Below are 22,548 nucleotides of genomic sequence, written 5' to 3' on the forward strand. Positions count from 1 at the left end.
TGGATGGTCCATATGCAAAAAAATAAACTTTTGGGACTAAATTTGCATTATTTGCCAAACAACAAAGACGAAAATGGCACTTTACTCTTTCTATTACTAATGACAACTTGACAAAAACACGACAGAAGTCGTCGTTAATTTGGATCTTACGTTCCCTTAATTTGGTTCTTACGTTCCGTGACCAACCCTACCCTATGAGGTTCCTTCAATTTACTATTATGAAAGAAGATTGCATTATTTTTGAAAACTTTACCCACCTTGTCTTAGTTGGGAAAAGGGTTTCTCTATCAGCCCGAACACTTTCCGGAGGTGTCCATAAATAGGTAGTCCGGATCCTACACCCGAGAATTTTTATGTAAGTTTCTAAAAAGAAACATAAATCTAATGCAGTCGTGGAGGATTGATTTCATTGTTGACTGTGTTTGAGTAATCCCCACACCCCCTTCTCTCTCTCTCTCTCTATATATATATATACAATATCCATACATACGTATACGTATACATATCTGATCTTCAGTTAACTCTCAAGTTGTTTGGTTTGATTGCGTAATGTGCAATCGTTAAGGTGATCAATCATCTTCCAATTGCTGCATCTCACTCTCCAAAGGTAACATTTTCAATTCCAATTTATTCATTACTACCAGATCTTATATTATCTCCGTCCGATTCAACTCAATTCAGCAGTTTAACTCAACTTTTGTAAGTTCTCGTTCCGGATCTAGAACCTAATTAGGTTCAATTTTGATTAGGTTTTGTGATGGCTCAGTTTGTTGAGGATACCGATGAAGATTTTTTCGATAAGTTAGTCATTGATGATAATGATAATGATTTAGATGATGTTAATGATAAGGCATTGGCTAATTTGAGTGTTAGTGACTTGGGGAAATTAGGTATTAAAGATGATCTAGAGAATAAACATAATGGAATTGAAGGTACTGATGCTGAGCCATTGGCTACTTTTAGTGTTAGCGATTTAGGAACTGAATCGGGGAAATTAGGTACCAAAGATTTGAGTATTAGTGATTTAGGATCTGGAATTGAAGATTCTGGGAAATTTGGTACCGGAGATGATCCTACCGAAAATGAGAATCAGAATAATGGAATTGGAGGTACTAAACCTCCTACATTATCATCAAAAGAGGATATTCATTCTCATGATGGCGAGCTATTGGCTAATTTGAGTGTTAGTGATTTAGGAACCAGTATTGAAGGTTTAGGGAAATCAGGTACAAAAGATTATACTACGGAAATTGAGAATCTGAATAATGGAATTGGAGGTACTGCTGCTGCTGGTGTTAAACAGGTGCAATGGAGTGATTTTGGTTCTGGATCATATCCTGATTTCTTTAATGAATTTGGAGATGATTCGGTTGACCACATAGGGAACGAGGATAATTTTGTTAGCAGTGAGTCAAAAGGTATAGCTGATGATTCATTGCAGGTGAACAATGTTGATGATTACTCACAACAGGTGGGTCAGTCAGATCTTGGAACAGATTCTGCGGATCCTAAGAGTAGTCAATACTGGGAGAATCTTTATCCTGGATGGAGGTATGATGCAAACACTTGCCAGTGGTATCAAGTAGATGAAAGTTATAACGAAACATCGTATGCACAAGTGGTTGATAACGTTAACGCAGATGCTACTTCTGATTGGACTGCTTCAAATCCGAAACCCGAGGTTTCGTACGTGCATCAATCTTTTGTGGAAAGTGTAGCAGAGACGGTTAAGACTAAAGATGCTACAAATTGGAATTCGGTTACTCAATCCATCCGAAACCCGAGGTTTCGTACGTGCATCAATCTTTTGTGGAAAGTGTAGCAGAGACGGTTAAGACTAAAGATGCTACAAATTGGAATTCGGTTACTCAATCCAATCACAATACTGATAGTTTATCAAACTGGAGTTCACAAGATATTAGTAAGGAGTATCCTGCACATATGGTTTTTGATCCTCAATACCCTGGTTGGTATTATGATATGAATGTTCAAGAATGGTGTTCGTTGGATGATTATAATTCGAAGTCAACTGTTGTAGCTCAGGATCCGGTCAATCAAAACGAGTTTGGTCAAAGCAATACTCATTATAAACATGATCAGAAAACATATAATGGACAGGAACAAGATTACAACTGGAATGGTTCTTCAACTACATGGCAACCTAATGCTGTTGTCAATGATCATTCAAAGTCAACTGTTGTAGCTCAGGATCTGGTCAATCAAAACGAGTTTGGTCAATGTAATACTTATTATAAACATGATCATAAAACATATAATGCGCAGGAACATTATTACTGGAATGGTTCTTCAACTACATGGCAACCTAATGTTGTCAATAATAATTCAAAGTCAACTGTTGTAGCTCAGGATCCGGTCAATCAAAACGAGTTTGGACAACGTAATACTCATTATAAGCATGAACAGAAAGCATATAATGGGCAGGAACAACATTATAACTGGAATGGTTCTTCAACTACATGGCAACCTAATATCGTTGACAATAATGCCCCTATTGAAGACTTTAAAAACAGTCAACATGTAGCTAACCATGTTAACCAACAGCAGTTTAATAATGGATTTGCTGCATTTTCCGGATCTCAATCGTTTGTTCCATACAATCAACCATTGGAGCAAAGTGAGACCATGAATGGGCAAACGGCGTATGATAATCAGAACCAGTTAAGCTATTTGCCGCAGCCAGTTCAAAGCGGTCAACATATGTCACATGGTTCTAGTGCAGGAAGGTCGTCTGCTGGTTGCCCGCCTCATGCATTGGTTGCTTTTGGTTTTGGTGGGAAACTTATTGTGATGAAAGATAGTAGCGATTTCATGAATGCATCCTATGGAGGCCAGGTACCCGTATATTTGAATTCCTTTTCACTAAAATCTTTTGAATTCGCAAGTAAGTATGCTTAGAGGTCGCATTATTGGCCTGTTAACTTATGTATGATTTAACAAGTTTTATCCCTGTGGGTACAAAACAGCTTAAATGGAGACGGGTCAAATGGATTGAAAGTAGGGGTGTGCATGGTCGGTTTTGGATTCAGACTGAACCAAAAACCAAAAATTCGGTTTTTGATTTTTTGAAAACCATTCGGTTTCGGTTTTACCGTTTGGGCTTGAAGTTTTTGGCCGAAAAGAAATGAGCCCAAAATGATGAATTTGGGCCTAAATCTATTTGACAATTATTAAGTAATTGATTTTATACATTTGGGCTAAAATATATGGGTTACGCTCTTTGTTAAATTCTTATGATGTACTTACATAACATTCACAATAGAACACGAGAATCCGGAAATTCTGTTTTTTTTTAATGATTGTGCAAAACCAAAACCGAACCAAAAATTCAGATTTTACGAAAACATAAAACCAAACCGTTGGTTTTTGTTTGGGTTTGGTATGTTTTTTTTTTTTTTTTTGGTTTTACCATTGGTGCTTGAAACTTTTGGGATGAAAAAAATCAGCCCGGAATAATGAATTTGGGCCCTAAATCTTTTTGTTAATTAATGATTAATTAATTATTATACATTTGGGCTAAAATATTTGGGTTACACTATTTGTTAAATTCTTATATTTTGCTTACATTCAAAATTAAAAATGAAAATCCATAAAATCGGTTCGTTTTTTTGGATTTAATTACACACGAAATCGAAACCGAACCGGAAATTCGTTTTTTACTAAAACATAAAACCAAACCGTTGGTTTATGCATAGGTCAGTAATCAATTATTTTGGTTCGGTTTTTCAGTTTCATGCACACTTTTAGTTGATAGTAAAGTAGCTTGAATTTTTGATGTATAAAATTTTTAATCGTTTCCTTAAAAAAGTTGATTATCATTGTTAGTTAGTTCATATCGGGTTTTAGCCCGTATATAGTTAGATAGTTAGACAAAGCCCATGGGCCGATTATTGGATGTCATTAGGGTTTATTCCTTGTATATATAGGAGTGTTCACCATTGTATTATTCAAAAAAAAGTCAATAAACATCCTACCTTTTTCATGGTATCAGAGCTACGACTCTCGATCCAAACCCTAGCCGCCACCTGATCAGAATCCAGATCTGAAAACGAAGTCCGTCTCGCTGCACAAACCCTAGCTGCCGCCACCTCCTGCTCAGTCACAAAATCCTTTTTTTTTCGACACATCCCCTACCATCACCGCCACCATCGTCACAGGAAAGCCTTGATTTACATTTCCTGAAAAGCAGCCGCCAAACCACCACCGCACGCGCCCCCACGCGCCACCACCGCTCCGCCATTGCCACCTACGCGCCGGCGAGTGACGGCGCGTGGCCACTTTTCCGGCCACCGGACTTTTTCCAGACGTCTTGTTTTTCACCTCCGAACCTCCCTGTGGTGATAGTTTTCCGATTCGGACACTTTTATTTTAATGCCCCGGCTCGTGTATTAGTTCTTGCTCGGTGTTCAAATCTTCAGCTTCTATGGCCAACAAGACTTCAGAAACTCAGATTGCTCCAGGAATCATCAACTACTCTGCTGTTCTACGCATTCCCATCAAGCTTGACTCCAAAAATTGGAGTTCGTGGAGTCTCTTTGTCCAACAAGGCCTTACTAGTGTGGACAAAGACGACCATCTCACTAAGCTACCTCCAGATCCGATTACCCGAGAGTGGCGTATCGATGACAGTGGAATACAAATGGCACTATGGAATGCCATGGAACCACAAATTCTCACTATTGCCCAAAACTTTTCCACTGTGAAGAAGATGTGGGATCACCTTTCTTCATCCTTTTCGGCTCAAGAGTCTCTATCTCATGCATATTCTGTGGTCCAGGCCTATGGCAAAGCCGAACAAGGCGATTCTACATTCACCGATTACTTTACACGATTTTCTAAACTCCGGGTTGAACTTCGTGCTGCATATCCACCCATTACTGATTTACAGGTCCAGGAGGAGCGAAACACCAAGATGGATGTCATGACTTTCATTGCCGGTTTATCACCCAAGTATTCGAGCGCTCGACCCTTACTGCTGAGTAACCCTTCGGCTACATCCTCTGTTGAATCAACTTATCATATGTTACGGGAGATGTATGGTCACGATGCAAATCCTACAGACACATCAGCTATGTATACCTCTACTGGTAAAGGTGTTGGTCGAGGCTCTCATACGACCCACAAAAAGGGTATTGGACGAGGTAATGGTCTTGTCTGTCACTATTGCAAGGAACCTGGTCACACTAAATGGGATTCCCCAAATCGTCCCACAGGAAGCCAGCCACCTCCTCGTCCCAAAGCTCGCATGGCTGCCACCGGTGAGGCTTCAGATCCGGTTGCTACTCCGGCCTACATGTTTAGTGAAGAAGACTATTGTCGACTGCAGCATCTTCTAAATTCTCAGACACCCGCCCCCGCTCCACGCGCAAATACGGCCAATTCAGGTACATTTCCTGGTCTCACTTCATCTTGGGTTATTGATTCAGGTGCTACTCATCACATGACTGGGAACCCCGATATCCTTTCTAGCCTACACAAAGTTTCCCACCAGCCAGTTCGACTTGCTGATGGATCTACTTGCCCCGTCCTTGGCATTGGATCCGTCACCAATTCGTCAAACCTAAACCTCTCTTCTATTTTGTTTGTTCCTAAATTTTCCGATAGCCTTTGTTCCGTGAGCCAACTTGCTAAACAAAATAATTGCTTTGCTAAGTTTTATCCTACTCATTGTATCTTTAAGGAGCTGGGGATGAACCGGCTGATTGGCACAGGTTTTGAATCAGGAGGCCTCTACTGCTTAACCTTCCCGCCACGTCCTACAGCAAACACTTGCGTTTCAAAAGTCAAAGAGGACCACTGCCGGTTAGGTCATCCCTCTACAGCGGTTATGAGGCAAATGAGACCAGATTTACCACTTTCGTCTTTTAATTTTCATTGCGAGTCATTTCTGCTTGGTAAACACACCAGGCGTCCCTATCCCCCTAGAGTGTCTAGTCAAGTCAGTGGTTGTTTTGAACTTTTGCATTCTGATGTATGGGACCCTTGCCCTACTAAATCTACATTGGGTTTTGAATATTTTGTTACCTTTATTGATGATTATTCTCGTGCTACTTGGGTTTATTTATTGAAATCTTGTAGTGAGGTGTTTTCCACCTTTCGTGAATTTAATGCTTATGTTCAAAACCAATTTAACACAACAATAAAAACTCTACGATCTGATAATGCAAAAGAATATTTTTCCACCGACTTCACATCATACTTAAACACCCATGGGATTGTTCATGAATCCTCGTGTGCATATACATCCCAACAAAATGGTGCCTCTGAACGCAAAAATCGTCACCTGTTGGATGTTGCTCGCACACTCATATTTCAATCTCATGTTTCACATCGCTTCTGGGGGGAAGCCGTTCTCATTGCCACATATCTAATAAATCGCATGCCCATACCCGTTCTTCATGGTAAAACACCATTTTCTATCCTTTTTCCTACAGGCACTCAATTTCCTCTAGCACCTAAAGTTTTTGGTTGTGTGGCTTATGTTCATGATCATCGTCCGACGGTCACTAAACTTGACCCCCGAGCTATCCGTTGTGTCTTTCTTGGTTACTCCCGAGTTCAAAAGGGGTATCGGTGCTATAGCCCCTCTTCACCGATACTTTACTAGTGCCGATGTCACCTTTCATGAGTCATGTCCCTACTTTCTAGCCTACCACTTCTGTGTCTGACCCTTTCCCCGACCTTGATCTACCCACCTCTATCCTCATCCCCACATTTCCCATGCCAGTATACCAGATTCCCCAGTATTAACTACTTCTGATCCTGCTCCTACGGGTCCACCGACAGACCCTTCACCTCTACTCTTCCCATATAGTCGTCAACGTCGTAATCACTCGTCACAGCCTCCTGATTCCCAATCGGACCATGATTTGTCCTCAGTTCCACCTCCCGCTTCTGAGACCAACCTCCCCCCACCCACTCCCGAACCTATTCCTACCTCCACTACACCATATGATCCTCCAGGTGCCCCTTTTCCTGATATACCTATTGCCTTTCGCAAAGAGCCTCGATGTTGCACCCGTTACCCGATTCACGATTATGTTGCCTATTCTCATCTGTCTCCTGAATCTCATGCCTACACTACTACCCTTGATTCCTACCCGATTCCCAGGAATGTGATGACAGCTCTTGCCCATCCAGGATGGAGGCGGGCTATGGAGGAGGAAATTGGGGGCTCTTAGATCCAATCATACATGGGATCTTGAAACGCTTCCTGTAGGGAAGCGTGTTGTTGGTTGTCGTTGGGTATTCACGGTCAAACTGCACCCGGATGGCTCTTTACATCGCTTAAAGGCGCGATTGGTCGTCAAGGGTTATTCTCAGGCATATGGCATTGATTATGATGAAACTTTCTCGCCGGTTGCTAAAATGCCATCCGTCCGTATTTGCATTGCTCTTGCTGCCATTAATCATTGGCCGCTCCACCAGCTTGATGTCAAGAACGCCTTCCTTAATAGTGTTCTTGAGGAGGAGGTGTATATGGAGCAGCCACCAGGGTTTATTGTTGAGGAGGAGGCCTCGAAAGTTTGCAGACTACGTCGTTCTCTTTATGGTCTTAAACAGTCTCCCAGGGCATGGTTTGGTCGATTCTCGAGTGTTATGGGACAGTTCGGGATGACTCGTAGTGCATACGATCACTCTGTTTTTTTTAGACACCACAAAGGGAAAAGGATTATTGTAATTGTTTATGTGGATGACATCATAATCACAGGTGACGATACCACTGGGATCACTGAACTCAAACAGTTCCTTCAGACTCAGTTTCAGGTTAGCGACTTAGGTCCGGTACTTCCTCGGCATAGAGGTATCTCGCTCTCCACAAGGAATACTTCTCTCTCAACGGAAGTATGTCCTTGATATGTTGACTGAATGCGGCTTGTTGGGTTGCAAACCAGTTGATACCCCAATGCTTCCTACAAAGAAGCTCCTCCCAAAAGAAGGGGATCCGATGAAGGATCCCGAGCGATACAGACGGTTGGTTGGTAAACTTAATTATTTAACTGTCACGCGACCGGATATTTCTTTTTCTGTCAGTGTTTTGAGCCAATTCATGGCTGAACCATGCACCAGTCACTGGGATGCTGCTCTTTGTGTCTTAAGATATCTCAAGGCCACACTAGGCCTTGGCATCCTATATTCTGATCAGGGTCATTGTCGAGTGGGAGCTTTCACAGAAGAGGGAGATGGTCGGATATCAGGTTTCTCAGACGCAGACTGGGCAGGTTGTCCGATTTCACGACGATCTACTACTGGGTATTGTGTGTTTGTCGGAGGAAATCTTGTGTCATGGAAAAGTAAGAAACGACACACGGTTTCTAGATCGAGCGCTGAATCGGAGTATAGAGCTATAGCAGATGTAACATCGGAGATGACATGGATTCGTCGTCTTCTAATAGAACTTGGAGTTGTTTCTAAAGACTTGATGCGGCTATACTGTGATAATCAATCAGCCATTTATATAGCCAAGAATCAAGTTTTTCACGAGAGGACGAAACACATTGAGGTTGATTGCCATCTTACCAGAGACCGGGTAGTAGGCACACAAACAGATCCTCCATCCATTCAACCGATTCATATTAAGACAAACTTTCAGCTTGCGGATATTCTCACTAAGCCTCTTCGGAAATCTCAAATAGATTTTATTTGTAACAAGTTGGGCATGATTAACATATATGCTCCAACTTGAGGAGGAATGTTAGTTAGTTCATATCGGGTTTTAGCCCGCATATAGTTAGATAGTTAGACAAAGCCCATGGGCCGATTATTGGATGTCATTAGGGTTTATTCCTTGTATATATAGGAGTGTTCACCATTGTATTATTAAAAAAAAAGTCAATAAACATCCTACCTTTTTCAATCATTAAAGTTACATAGTTCTTGTAACCGTTTTTGACACTATAGAAAGGGTAAAAATACTGAACGAAAAGTGTTTCAGTCAATCCACCTCTACTAGTTTTGTTGGATCCACCTTTATTATTTAGTATGCTATTATTATTATTATTATTGTTGTTGTTATTATTAAATATCTTTATTCACTCTCTAGTCTTTATTTTGTTGAAGGAATCAAATTCTGGGTCAATTTCAGTTCTTAACTTAGCAGAAGTGGTAACCAGAGGAACAGATGTACATGACTATTTTCACACTCTCAGCCAGCACCAGTTTCCGGGCCCACTGTCCGGTGGAAATGTTGGCAGCAAAGAGTTGAACAAGTGGATTGATGACAGGATCACACACTCTGAAACATCTGATATGGATCATAACAAAGGTGGAGTTCAAAGATTGCTTCTTTCTCTGCTGAAAATAGCGTCACAACATTATGGAAAATTTAGATCTCCTTTTGGCTCAGATGCTGGCTTAAAGGTAAAATGGACATATCAGTTTCTTTCTGTTTCTATCAGTAACCATAATTGGCATTGTAGTTTATGATGTTATCATGTTTGATATTGTTATATTCTGTTTTGGTGGTCTGTTTTCATGTAGCACTTTTCTCTAGTCTTTTTATGGAATAGTTCGATTATACTTGTTATGTCAATGGTTAATTCTTGTTCGGTTTGAAAATGAAACAACCGAACCAAATAACCAGTTTGGCTTTTAGTTATGAAAATTTTGAATTTGGTTATAACTGAATATCCCGTATCAACCGAATAATCGAGTATCGGAAATATTTTATTAAGAAAATGTCACATATCTATTCAATCAATCAATCATACCCAGTAAAATCCCACCGACAGCAGAGCTATAGGTAGGGTCTGGGGAGGGTGGGATGTAGGCACACCGTACCTCTATCCAAAGGAATAAAGAGGTGGCTTCCAGAGAGACCCTCGGCTCTAAGAACATGTGTATGAAAAAAAAAAAAAAAAAAAAAAAAAAAAAAAAAAAAGTTTAACAGTTATATAAAAAAACTACTACTAATTATAATAATATTAATAATAAGGTCGCAGTTTAACCGCAATATAAAAGCTAATAAAATGTCACATATCTATATAAGAATTAATTAAACTACTTGATAAAAAAATTATACCAAATTAACTTGACTTTATATGTTACTAGTGGATAACAAAAACTAAAGAAGTTAATACAAAACTATTTGACAAAATATTTTTAGCTAAAAAATCGATTCGGTTTATTCGGCTTTGAACCGAAGGTGAACAAAATTCTTATTCAGTTACATGCTTATTTTCTGTGGTTCGGTTTGGTTTTCAATTACGTTCGAATAAATTACTAAACCGAATAAACTGAAAACCCGAACAGAAGAACACCCCTAACAAAACAGGCATGTCAGGCAGTTTGGAAACATTTTTTTTATTAAGAATTGGCTGGGTTGGGTTGGCCTGGAGCACTTTTTGGTCCAAATATTTTGATTATATATAGATAGGTATCTGTTTTTCAGTAACTAAATATCTAATTTTGATTAAAATGATTTAGGATGTTTTTTAGCAATGCAACATTGCAACTATATTTTTGTCAACCTTTGATCCTTTTAACTAATTCTTTTACTTTAGACCACAAGAGCTATTTAAACCAAATCAATCCATTCTTTAGTGGTTTAAAATTGCCACTCCTACTTACACTGATCAGGTCAATTTAAATTAGGTCACATTATTATTATTATTATTATTATTATTATTATTATTATTATTATATTGCGTTCTACATAAACGAGTCGACAAATTTTTTGCTACCAGTGTAAAGTGATAACTGATTATTGATGCTTCAAATAGGAAAGTGATGCTCCTGAAGTAGCTGTTGCTAGACTGTTTGCATCCGTGAAAAACACTGCAGAATACAACAATCATGGTGCTTTTGGCCATTGCTTGCAACAAGTACCTTCAGAAGTACAAACTCAGGTATTTATTTCGCTTCCCCCCCCCCTTTCTGCTACTTAGAAAAGCATCATACCCTAGGCTTGTAAACGAACCAAACAAACACGAAATGAGCAGGTTAGTGTTTATCCAGTTAAGTTATATGTTTAACTTTAACCGAACGAACGTGGTTTTGCCGCTCATTAAGAAAATGAACATGTTTGTTTGCTAACAGTATGAATGAGCGATTCACAAACATACATGGCCTATAACTGAGTTAAAACTAGTTAAAAGTAATGTGAAAAACAATGTGTTGGGCCTGAAAAGTTATTAAAACTATACTAAGCTGTAACAGGACAAAAAAATGTAAATGAATATGTTAACGAACTAAGTTAAACAAACGTAAACTAATAAACATGTATAATGTGTGTATTATAATTTAGGAAACCGCTGCTGAAGTCCAAACTCTGCTTGTTTCTGGTAAAAAGAAAGAGGCTCTTATGCGTGCACAAGAAGGCCACTTGTGGGGGCCCGCACTTGTTCTTGCAGCCCAACTTGGTGATCAGGTCTCTCTTTACACACACATGAAGTCACGAATACACTTTGTAAACATAAATATATTTTTTTTTGTAGTGAATCTTATTTATTTTCTTTCTTTGTGTGATTGGTTGGAATTGTTATTGCAGTTTTATGTAGACACGGCTAAGAAAATGGCTCTTGCCCAGTTTGTATCGGGATCACCTTTGCGGACGTTATGCCTACTTATTGCTGGTCAACCAGCAGATGTGTTCGCAACTGATGCTATGACAGATGGTGCTGTAAATATGTTCCAACAACCTACACGGGTAATGAATGACATTAATCATTTGTGTTTTGTTCAGTTAATTTAGTCATGTTTCTTTATTACCACTTTATACCATAACTTAGTTTATGAAGAGTATATATTCATTGACTTATGAACGGGTCAATTTGGGCTATGATTGTCTAAGCCCTAAGGTGAGTCAAATTGTGGAAACATTCAAAGGGTTTGAAAAAGGGTTGCTTGTTCATATTCGCTCGTCAAGAAAATGAATGTGTTTGTGTTCATTATGTTTATTCATTAATCGTGTAAATAAACGAACGGTTCACGAACGAACATTACTGGACATAGATGAAAGAACATGACTGAGCAAACAACAATCAAAGCAAGCATTTACATTAATTCGTTGAGCCTAAAAATTTATTAAACTAAACTACATTGTATTCATGTAATGCGTTTAAAAATTTTAACTTGATCAAACATAAACCGACGAATGAACATAAACGAACGAGAACAGGGTATGTGTTCATTTTCGTTTGGTTAACTAAACAACCAATTTTTTTGTTCATTTTGTAAATAAACGAATTTTCTGTCAAATGGTTCACAAATAGTTCACTAAATGTTTAGTTTGTTTGCCAGCCTAGGTTGAAAGTCACCCAAAGTCTATTTTCTTAATAATAATGCTCTTTGTAATACATCATTTCGTGTTTCACTTACATAACATCAGTTGTTATTTTGCAACAGGCTCAATCTAGTGTTAATAGTATGCTTGATGACTGGAAGGATAATTTGGCAGTAATAACTGCCAACAGAACAGATGATGAATTAGTTCTTATTCATCTCGGAGATTGTTTGTGGAAAGAAAGGAGTGACGTAAGTAATATTTTTAAGGGTTGTTTCATCATTTATTATATGTTGTTTTCTCATTATATATATGAAAATTGGTTTTTACACTTATGTAATTTTTTTATTACGCATATATGTAACTTTGTTATTACACATATGTGAACTTGTCATTACATATATGTAATCACAAAATATAATAAATTATAAAGGAGTGACGTAAGTAATATTATTTAAAGGTTGTTTTGTCATTTATTATATGTAGTTTTCTCATTGTATATAGTAAATTGGTTTTTTCACTTATTTAAATTGTTTATTACACATATATGTAACTTTGTTATAACACATATGTAAACTGGTCATTACATATATGTAGTCACAAAAGTTACGTATAATAAATTATATAACTACCTAAAACAACCCTCAAATAATATCAAATATAAAAAATAAATAAAATAAAATGATTGGTTGTAAGGAGTTCTTAAAGTAAATTTTTGGAGTTCTGTAGAGAACCTAACCCTAAAATGATTGGTTGTAAAGAGTTCTTTAAGCTCTTAACTTTTTGGAGTTCTGTAGAGAACCTAAGCCTACATATTTGTTTTTATAACTGTAAAAAATGATGCAGATTATTGCGGCCCACATTTGCTACTTAGTTGCAGAAACAAACTTTGAACCATATTCAGACAGTGCCAGGATGTGTCTCATTGGTGTAGATCACTGGAACCATCCTCGTACATACGCGTCCCCTGAGGCTATTCAGGTGCCGCCTCATCTTGCTACAATTTATATTTTCAGTATTCTGAAGTTTTACTTCTATACCCTTTATTGGTTTGTTGAAATAATAATATTTTGTGTTTTGAATGCAAACAGAGGACAGAGGTGTATGAATATTCAAAGGTGCTTGGAAACTCTCAATTCATGTTACTACCATTCCAACCGTATAAACTTATTTACGCTCACATGTTGGCTGAAGTTGGAAGAGTGGCGGACTCGTTAAAGTATGTTTAATCTTTTTCTATTTCACATGTTTACAAGGTTTTTGTTTGTTCGTATAAATTTAACCAAACAAACGATCGAGCATGAATGGTTAAATGAACAGGGGTTTCTTGTTCGTGCTTGTTCGTGAAGAAAATGAACATGCTTGTGTTCGTTTATGTTCATCCGTTAACAGTATGGTTCGCGAACGAACATTACTAAACAAAGATGAACGAACATGAAAGAGCTAAAACTCGTTAAAAGTAGTGCGAAGAACAATGTGTTGAGCCTAAAAAGTTACTAAAACTAAACTAAGTTGTAATGGGTCAAAAAATTTCAAATGAATATATTAACGACCAAACTTAAACAAACTTAAACTAACGAACACAAACAATCTCAATGAACTAATACTCACGAGCATAACTGAACAAACAAGACATATGTTCATGTTCATTCTTTTAATAAATAACCTAACTTCTTGCCAAAAGATTCACGATCTCACACGATATCATCTTAATTCAGATACTGTCAAGCCATAACGAAATCCTTAAAAACCGGACGAATTCCTGAAGTGGAAACATGGAGACAATTGGTTATATCCTTAGAAGATAGAATAAAAATTCACCAACAGGTATGATGTTCTATTTTGTTAAACTCCCCTAAACTAAAAAACAAATAATTAAATTTTATTTATTTATTTTTTATTTTTTGCAGGGTGGGTTTTCTACAAACTTAGCTCCTGGTAAAATAGTTGGGAAATTGCTCAATCTTTTTGACAGCAGTGCACATCGTGTTGTTGGCGGCACAACGCCACCTGTCACATCAACGTCTAGCAGCACCATGCAAAACAACCATCAACAACCACCACAAAAGGGTCTTAGGTTTTTTACCAGCCAATCAACAATGGCGATGTCATCATTAGTGACATCACCATCTATGGAGCAAATCAATCAAGCTGATGGAAACCGAAGGATGATGCATAGCCGCAGCGCTTCAGAACCTGATTTTAGTCGATCTACCAACCAGGTTGTGATAATATTCGTGTCAATATTATTGTTTCTCATCCCATTATTATAATTAATTTTTGTTTTAGTTATATTTGTTGTAAAAAAATGATGTAGGATCAGGATGACTTATTAAAGGAAAATTCAACTGATTCACAAAGAAAAGGTTCTGGGAATACTTCACGATTTGGTCGGTTCGCTTTTGGCTCTGGGATTTTACAAAAGACGGTTAGCATGGTATTAAAGCCTCGCAACGACAAACAGGTAGCGCTTATTATGCATAGAGGCGGGAAAACGGGTGGGTTGGGCCTTTAGGTAAAACGTCAAAATTAGGGGTGTAAACGAGCCAAGCCACTCGTGAGCTACTCGAGATCGGCTCGATGATAGCTCAAATCGATTCTAGCTTAAAGGAGCAGGAAATTACTCAAAATAAGTTGTTTAATAAACGAGCCGAGCTGCATTTATCGAGCTGACTCATGAGCCTAAACAAGGCTATTATGTTTACAATTTTTGTTTAATATATCTTCATATAATAATAATGATAATAATAATAATTATTATTATTATTTTTATATATAAAGTTATGTTACAAATAACTAACAAATATATATTATGTTATACATAAATTTTTTAATTATAAAAATATACAAAGTAAATTTGAATATAAATAAATCAATATATAAACACACCAACCTCAAGCTTGAAAAAACTACTTATGAGCCGGGCTCAAGCTTTAGAAATAAAGCTGAAAACTGCCCGAGCTCGAGTTTGGGCTTGGCTCGGCTCGTGCACACCCTAGTCAAAATAGGTAATTTGAAGTATGCATCCAAGAGGGTTTGGTCGGATGTTTGGGTTAGGTTGAGTTGCAAAAAATAGTTTTATACATCTTGTTTACTTTTATGAATAAAGAATACTCAAAATATGATCACAAAAACCATATTTTTACAAAAAAAAAGCGTTCTCTATCATGAAAAAGCGATTAGGAGGTTTTATGCATTTAAATATGCTTAAGATAGCTTTCAACAAGTTGTATGTGATGTGTTTCCTTTTTTGTTAAATTAAATCATATTACTGAATATCGTGACCGTTAGATATAGAACATTACCAAAAGGTCCCATTTATAGGTACATGGGTTGTAAATGACCCTCTAGTTGTATATCATGATTAAATTTACTAAATAATTACAATGGAGGAACCCTTATACGGGAAAGAACCCTAGAAAAGCCGTATCTCGGCCCGTGGGACATATACAAATAAACACTTCTAGTAATAATACTATAACTATAATAACACTTGTCTTGAAGTCAACTTTCATAGATGTTAATCATGCACAACTTGTTACAAATAAAATCTATAGAATTGTGTCTTGACATGAATCGGCTGAATAGAGGTAGGATTTGTTTGAATTCTCACCCCACGATTAGGGGTGTAAATGAGCCAAGCCGTTCGTGAGCTACTCAAGATCGGCTCGCTAACAACTTGAATTGAGTCAAGCTTAAACGAGCTTGATCTTGAGCTCGAGCTTGAGCCTAGAAGTAAGCTTGTTTAACAAACGAGTCTGACTCCAACTTGCAAGCCTTAACGACCATATTGTTCCATATAATTTGTATTTATATCTTAAATATATAAATTTATAATAATATTATTATACATAAAATTATGATAAAAGTAACTAAAAAAATATATATTATATTATTCATATAAACTATAATTCAAATATATATATCAAGTATCAACCAATTATAATGTGTATAAATTAATTAATAAATTGTCAATGTGCCGAGCTGAGCTTTAGCGGAGCTTAAGCTTGAAAAACAACTCACGAGCCGAGCTTGAGCTTTAGAAATAGAAGTCGAAACAAGCCTGCTTAATCTCGACCTCTCATACATTAAGCGAACTGAGCTTGACTCTAGGTGAACTCTGGCTCGGCTCAGCTCGATTCGGCTCGTTAGCACCCCTATACACGATCCCTCATATTATGACAGCTGACTCAAACTCTAGAAAACCCTATCTCAGGCTCATGGGCCATATTCAAATAACCCTATTAATAATAACAATACAGTAACTATAATTACCAGTTCACATTTATGTTTGTAGGCAAAATTGGGCGACACAAATAAATTCTATTATGACGAGAAACTAAAAAGGTGGGTAGAAGAAGGCGTTGACTCACCAGCAGAGGAATCGACCCTTGCTCCACCACCGACAATGGCGACTTTCCAAAACGGTTCACCAGATTATAGCTTAAAAACTGCTTTACGAACTGAATCTATGACCAACGGGAACTCTGAATTTGCAAGCCCAAGTCCTGCTAGTCATACATCAGGCATTCCACTTATTCCACCCACCACAAACCAGTTTTCTGCACGTGGAAGGACTGGGGTTCGAGCTAGGTAACTCAACTTATCTCTCTCTCTCTCTCTCTCTCTCTCTCTCTCTCTCTCTCATGTTATGCATAATTGCATAGTTTTAAACACTGTGATGGTGCTTGGGCTTGCACTTTGAATGTGACTATATGTTTAGATAATCAGATGTTGTTTGACAAGTTTTGATTATTTTAAGGAATTAATAGGTATAATGGCATTTCTGTGTAAATTTTGAAACGAGACTTTATCGTGAGTTAAGTTACAAGAAAGGGTAGTTTGGTATTTCTTTTATACGACTAACAATGAGCTATATAATTAAGACAGTGTTTTAGAAAATACTGTTTTTATGTGGTTATGCTGTTTAAACTTCTAAAATCTATGCTGTGTCCCAAATTCTAAGTTAAAATGACCTAAAAGGACATACATATATGTGTAAAAAAGATGTTTAAAAATTCACTTAAATAGGTTAAAAGAATTGGTAAATACATCCCACACCTAATAAATAAGTAACTGGTTGTGTCACATGTCACAATTCTGTGAGCCCAGGATTCATTTTCTCGCTTTTCTTATTTCACCCTTTCACATTTATAGTAATAAAACGTAGTATGTTAAATATTAGATCAAATATACTAACTTATGTGAGGTATTTGATTTGAATCATGTCTTATTCCAAAATATCGTTTTATAATTTCTAAATCTTCATTACTAACCATTTAATATTTTCTTTATTCAACCCGTGAATTGAAATACACGGGTTTCTAACCTAGTTTATGTTGGTTATGAGGCTAGATTTGCATATTGAACACAAAACAAAACAAAACAAAACAAAACACCGGTTTGGTCAAACAATCTGATCGACTCTTTTCATTGACGGAAACTGAAATACAATTAAGCAAAGAACAAATGAATAAAACAACCCTAAACAAGCGAGAAAATAGCCCATACACAAGTAGCATAAACGTGTAGTAGCCGGCTCCTAAAAGATAGAAAACATGGCCCATAATCTAACCCACTACTTTTACCCTTAACCCTAATTAAAAACTAATAATAAACGTGCTGAATTAAAAGTTTCTTCTGCAACACTAAATAAACCGAATCTAACCTGTTTTTGACCCGTTGACCCATTAACCCGCTACTTGACCGGTGAACAAACGATTAACCCAGCAATCACTCCCTTAATCGTTTATTCACTGCACTCATTTGTTGTTAACCTACTAGCACTGGTTCGTCTTCTATTAAATTTGCTTCTTGGCTTTCCCATCTTGGACACTCGGATATATATTGCCTCTATTCATTGCATTTGTAGCACTTCAACGTTGCTCTTGTTCTGGTGTACTCGACCATCTCCTCGTTTCACGATTCAGGCCCCCACAACCACAATGCTCACACCTTTGCTCCTGTTCTTTTGCCTTTTCATCAGAATTTGCAAATAGAAGTTGATTTTGCTTGGCTTGGATCTCCTCATCCTTGATCCAATCTTCAGAAGCTTTAAACTGGCCCACAACGTTAACATAAGCGATTGTCTTCAAGTCTACAACCTGTTATATAGAAGCCACCATATGAATGAAATGTTTAGGCAACCCGTTAAGAAACCTCTTAACCAGTTTTGTTTCTTCACTCAGACTACTTGTCAGCAAACTCATCAATGATGCCTTGGTCCTTCATCTTGAGATTTTCAAACTCTCCCATTAGAGTTTGAAGTCTTGCCTCACGGGTCCAACCCGCTCCCAAATGACGGGTTCTAAGAGAACCCCGCATCTCCTTTGCGGTTTCAAGATTCCCTATTTGCAAAACTTGTTCTTTGGGTATAGCTTGGAACAAGAGAGCTTTGCCAAATTATTCTTCTTGGCATTCAAATTTGTTCCTGGTTCAATCATGTTCAACATCCCATGAACGTTGAAAATAATCGCATCTTCTGGCCCATACCATGTAATTTGTGGACGACAACACCGGGCATCGAAGATCCACAGTGTTGTTCTCCTTAACGGTGACCAAAGCTTGATTCTCCGGTTGAACCATACTCGCAAATCCCTGCTCTGTCAAAGATGAATAATCAATTAAAACACTGTTGAAATTATTACCTGCAAACACCTTTTGCCACCTTCCTCCTGCTGTTTTAAACCGCCGTTCACTGCAGACCAGACACCTCAGATTGCTGCAGCCTTGCAACTTTCTGATCAGTCGCCAGTAATCAGAATACAACCGAATCGATCTCCGCTTTAATACCAATTGTTGGTTATCAGTCTAGATTTGCAGATTGATAAATGATAACAAAGCAAAATACTGGTTTGATCAAACAATTTGATCGACTCTTTTCATCGATAGAAACCGGACTACAATTAAGCAAGAACAACTGAATAAAATAACCCTAAACAAGCGACTAAGTAGCCCGTACACACGTAGCATAAACATGAAGTGGCCCACTCCTAAAAGATAGAAAACATGATCCATTATCTGACTACTTTTACCCTTAACCCTAATTAAAAACAAATTATAAACTTGCTGAACTGAAAACCCTGCAGAAAGAAATAAACTGGATCTGACCCGTTACTGACCCATGACCCATTAACCGGCTACTGACCCGTTGGCCCGTGAACAAACAATTAACCCAACAGGTATGAATGTCATATTTAAAAAATGGGTATATTTGTTATTATGATTTTTGGTTGGGTAAATATGATATTATACCACGTTTTGAGTGGATTTTCTTTTTTTATACTTTAGTACTTAGTTTTGTTCCAGATGGTATGAAACCGGCTATCTAAAACTGAATTTTGACTCCTAAACAATCATATATATAAACAAAAAGCAATCCTTTTATATAAGCATTAAAACTTAAATCTGGCACATGTTTTGACAGGTATGTTGATACTTTCAATAAAGGAGGTGGAAACGCTACCAACTTATTCCAACCACCTTCCGTTCCACCTATCAAACCGAAAATGGGTCCCACCCCGAACCCAAACTTCTTTGTTCCCACAGCTGCCCCTGCATCCGAACAAACAGCAGCCGATATCATTCCTGATAACCAAACTCCAATGGTTTCTTCTGGAACCAACCAATCAGCAATGGGCCTGCAGAAATTTGCGTCAATGGATGACATATCAAAAGGAGGATTATTATCATCATCAACATCCACGTCATCATTTTCTTATGATCACATGTCACGAAGAACATCTTCATGGAGTGGAGGTTTGAATCAAGATCTTTCGGTTTCTGGTACCGGTAGTGAACAGAAGGCGGTTGGAGGTATGAATCAGCATATGTTTATGCTGCGCGGGACTGGGTTTACACACTCCTCTAATGATGATCTCCTTGAAGTTGAATTTTAACGTGGATAAGTTTTTTGTAAACTAAAAAGCACCATGATTGTGTGGAGAGTAGTAGTGGTTATGAAGAAGAAAGAGCTACCGCTGTATAGTTCATTTTTGCAAGGATGAAGTTATTTCCTCCTTTGAAAGAATCTCAAAAGTTTATTGTTTTGGTAAAACAGGTGAGATGGTGATTGCAACTTATATTTCTTTAAATATATATACAGATGTACCTTATTTTAACAACCAGAACCAATAATACGTTGAAAATCGCAAGAACCACATGATGTATTCGTACCTGTTGTTTTAAATTTAATACACAAAACGGTTATGAAACTATCACTATTTCTCTCACTACTTTTGATTATCTTTTATGCAGAATGTCTGTATTATGTAGTTCTCAACATACTATTGCGTTTGAAATCAACGGGACTCATGAGGGGTGTTTATTTCTGATAAACTGCGCTTTAAAGGTATTATGCATTCGCGTGGTTTAAATATGCACAATGGCAACAAATTTCATACCAATATTTGATGATACTAGAATAGGAACGGGATTCTTTAGAACCAACTCCGTTCCAACCAGACCGGACCATGAACCAGAGTCGAGCTTTTGAGTTATGAAAGTCCAAGCCTAATTCATTTATTAAATGATGTTTCATGCAATATTGGTTTTGAACTTGACCCAAAAACGAGCTCAGTCAATCACAAAGCCTCATTTTCACATGTAGCAATCTAGAAATTATTTGCTAAACAACATGGAGCCGTCCCTATAGTTTGATAAATAATAAATAAAAGTTTTATCTACCTATTCTAATAAAGTAAAATAAATGTGGACACTTGTCATGTTTTGGTTAATTCTCATAATTTTTTCCCTCCAAAAAATATACCCTAATATATGTAATAAATCAAGAAATATTCACTTTTCTTTTACACTTTATTTATATAATATCTATATATTTTTATAAATATAAATATTAACATGTTATTTTGCTATATATTTCAAAATACTTGGTGAATTCCAAAAATCAACAACAATTCATGTTTCTCAAATAAAAATTGTTTCGGGTTTTTTGTGAAAGTTAAAGTTGATTTTATGGGTCAAAATTCGGTAAATAGATTGTTTGGTACAAGTTAACTACATTTTGGTCAAAATTTGTTAGGGTCAAAATGAAGATTTTGAGTATTTTTAAAAGTTTGAGAATGCAAAATAGATTTATCGTCAAATTTGTTATAGGTTCAAAGTATTGACTTTAAAATGTCAAAAGTATGAAAATTGAAATTTTAAACATGATTCGGGTTTCAAATTTATTTTTAATGGCATTTTTTGAAATAATCAAAAGGTTTGGGATTTGGCAAACTGACTATTTTCCCCTCAACTATTAAAATTTAAGAAAACATTGCGAACACTTTCGACATGCCACCGCCATGCCTATCAATGCTTAACTTTTATCAAATTTGAAATATTTATGTCAACATTAATTTTTCTTTCAATGGTGATTAGAACATTGTATGGGAAGCATGACATGCTAAACTATGCTCAAATGAAACAAAATATTCACAAAGTTGAATGGGTTAACATGTTTTTTAAGTTGTCATTATGACAAAGTCGAGAAGCCCTCTGAAACTTATCAAAATATTTTTCATGGTGTAGCTCAGAAAAACATAGTTCTTGAAGAACATCCATTGTTACAATTTAATGTTTTGCTTTCCTTTGATGGGTGGTAAATTGATAAATATATCAATAAACGTAACGCTAATATTGTATTTAGGCTGAGTGATTAGAACTACTATCGTATGAGAAGTCTTATTTCCGAAATTAGTTCATAACCAAATTCTTTCAATTATACATATATGACACCGAGAATGAATTTTTTAATAGAGAGAATCATTCTCGGGTACGTTTTTGCATGGACATTTTTTTATTAAGTTCATTTAAAAAAATCATTTTATGATATAAATAAAATCAATTTATGTACACATTGTATAGATACAAGCATAGATGTAATACATTTTTTTTTCATATACGCTATGTAATTATTTGTTTTACTTATAATTTATAATTTGAATTATCCCGTGTGTGATACGAGCTCTAAAACTAGTTATTTAATATTATGGAATTCCTATTTATTTGAATAAGAGTGAAAAACATGAACTTGGTATGAATTTATTAAAGTTGAAAGTGATCTTTAATAATTATGGACTTGTAATAAATATGGACTTAGAGAAAAAATGGGCTTATCCCATAAGCGAAGGAGTGTATAAACCCCTTTCATAAATCTTAGATCTCATTTCATCCATCTTTCACCCACACCTCAAGAAAACGCACACACTCCTCCATTCTAACCCCAAATCCCGATTTTAGTGAGCAATCCACAAAGACCCGATGATTCCCGGAGATCTAACTGTCGAATCGGTCTCAAATTTTAA

At 36.8% G+C, this 22,548-nt stretch overlaps 1 protein-coding gene across 1 annotated transcript; it reads left to right on the forward strand.

Annotated features, from left to right (window-relative positions):
* Positions 1–757: 757 nt before the first annotated feature.
* On the forward strand, positions 758–20,417 carry LOC143578956 (protein transport protein SEC16A homolog). Its single transcript, XM_077062393.1, has 14 exons — positions 758–1,785; positions 1,893–2,853; positions 9,079–9,378; positions 10,740–10,865; positions 11,264–11,386; positions 11,507–11,665; positions 12,364–12,492; positions 13,088–13,222; positions 13,333–13,460; positions 13,960–14,068; positions 14,152–14,463; positions 14,559–14,705; positions 16,539–16,834; positions 19,668–20,417. Exons 1-14 carry the CDS (start codon positions 758–760, stop codon positions 20,137–20,139), a joined length of 4,425 nt encoding a protein of 1,474 aa, XP_076918508.1. The 3' UTR covers positions 20,140–20,417.
* The last annotated feature ends 2,131 nt before the right edge of the window (positions 20,418–22,548 follow it).

The sequence above is a fragment of the Bidens hawaiensis genome, unplaced genomic scaffold (assembly GCF_021521415.1).
Source record: "Bidens hawaiensis isolate Kalapana, Puna unplaced genomic scaffold, B.hawaiensis_p1.1 tig00029401_1, whole genome shotgun sequence".
Classification (NCBI taxonomy): Eukaryota; Viridiplantae; Streptophyta; class Magnoliopsida; order Asterales; family Asteraceae; genus Bidens; species Bidens hawaiensis.

What these genes read in the sequence shown, in the direction of transcription:
- LOC143578956 (XM_077062393.1), top strand. Translation starts at nt 758, where the DNA reads ATGGCTCAGTTTGTTGAGGATACCGATGAAGATTTTTTCGATAAGTTA. An exon ending in TGTTCCAACAACCTACACGG is followed by an intron (nt 11,666 to 12,363) that starts GTAATGAATGAC and finishes ATTTTGCAACAG; the next exon opens with GCTCAATCTAGTGTTAATAG. An exon ending in CGTCCCCTGAGGCTATTCAG is followed by an intron (nt 13,223 to 13,332) that starts GTGCCGCCTCAT and finishes GAATGCAAACAG; the next exon opens with AGGACAGAGGTGTATGAATA.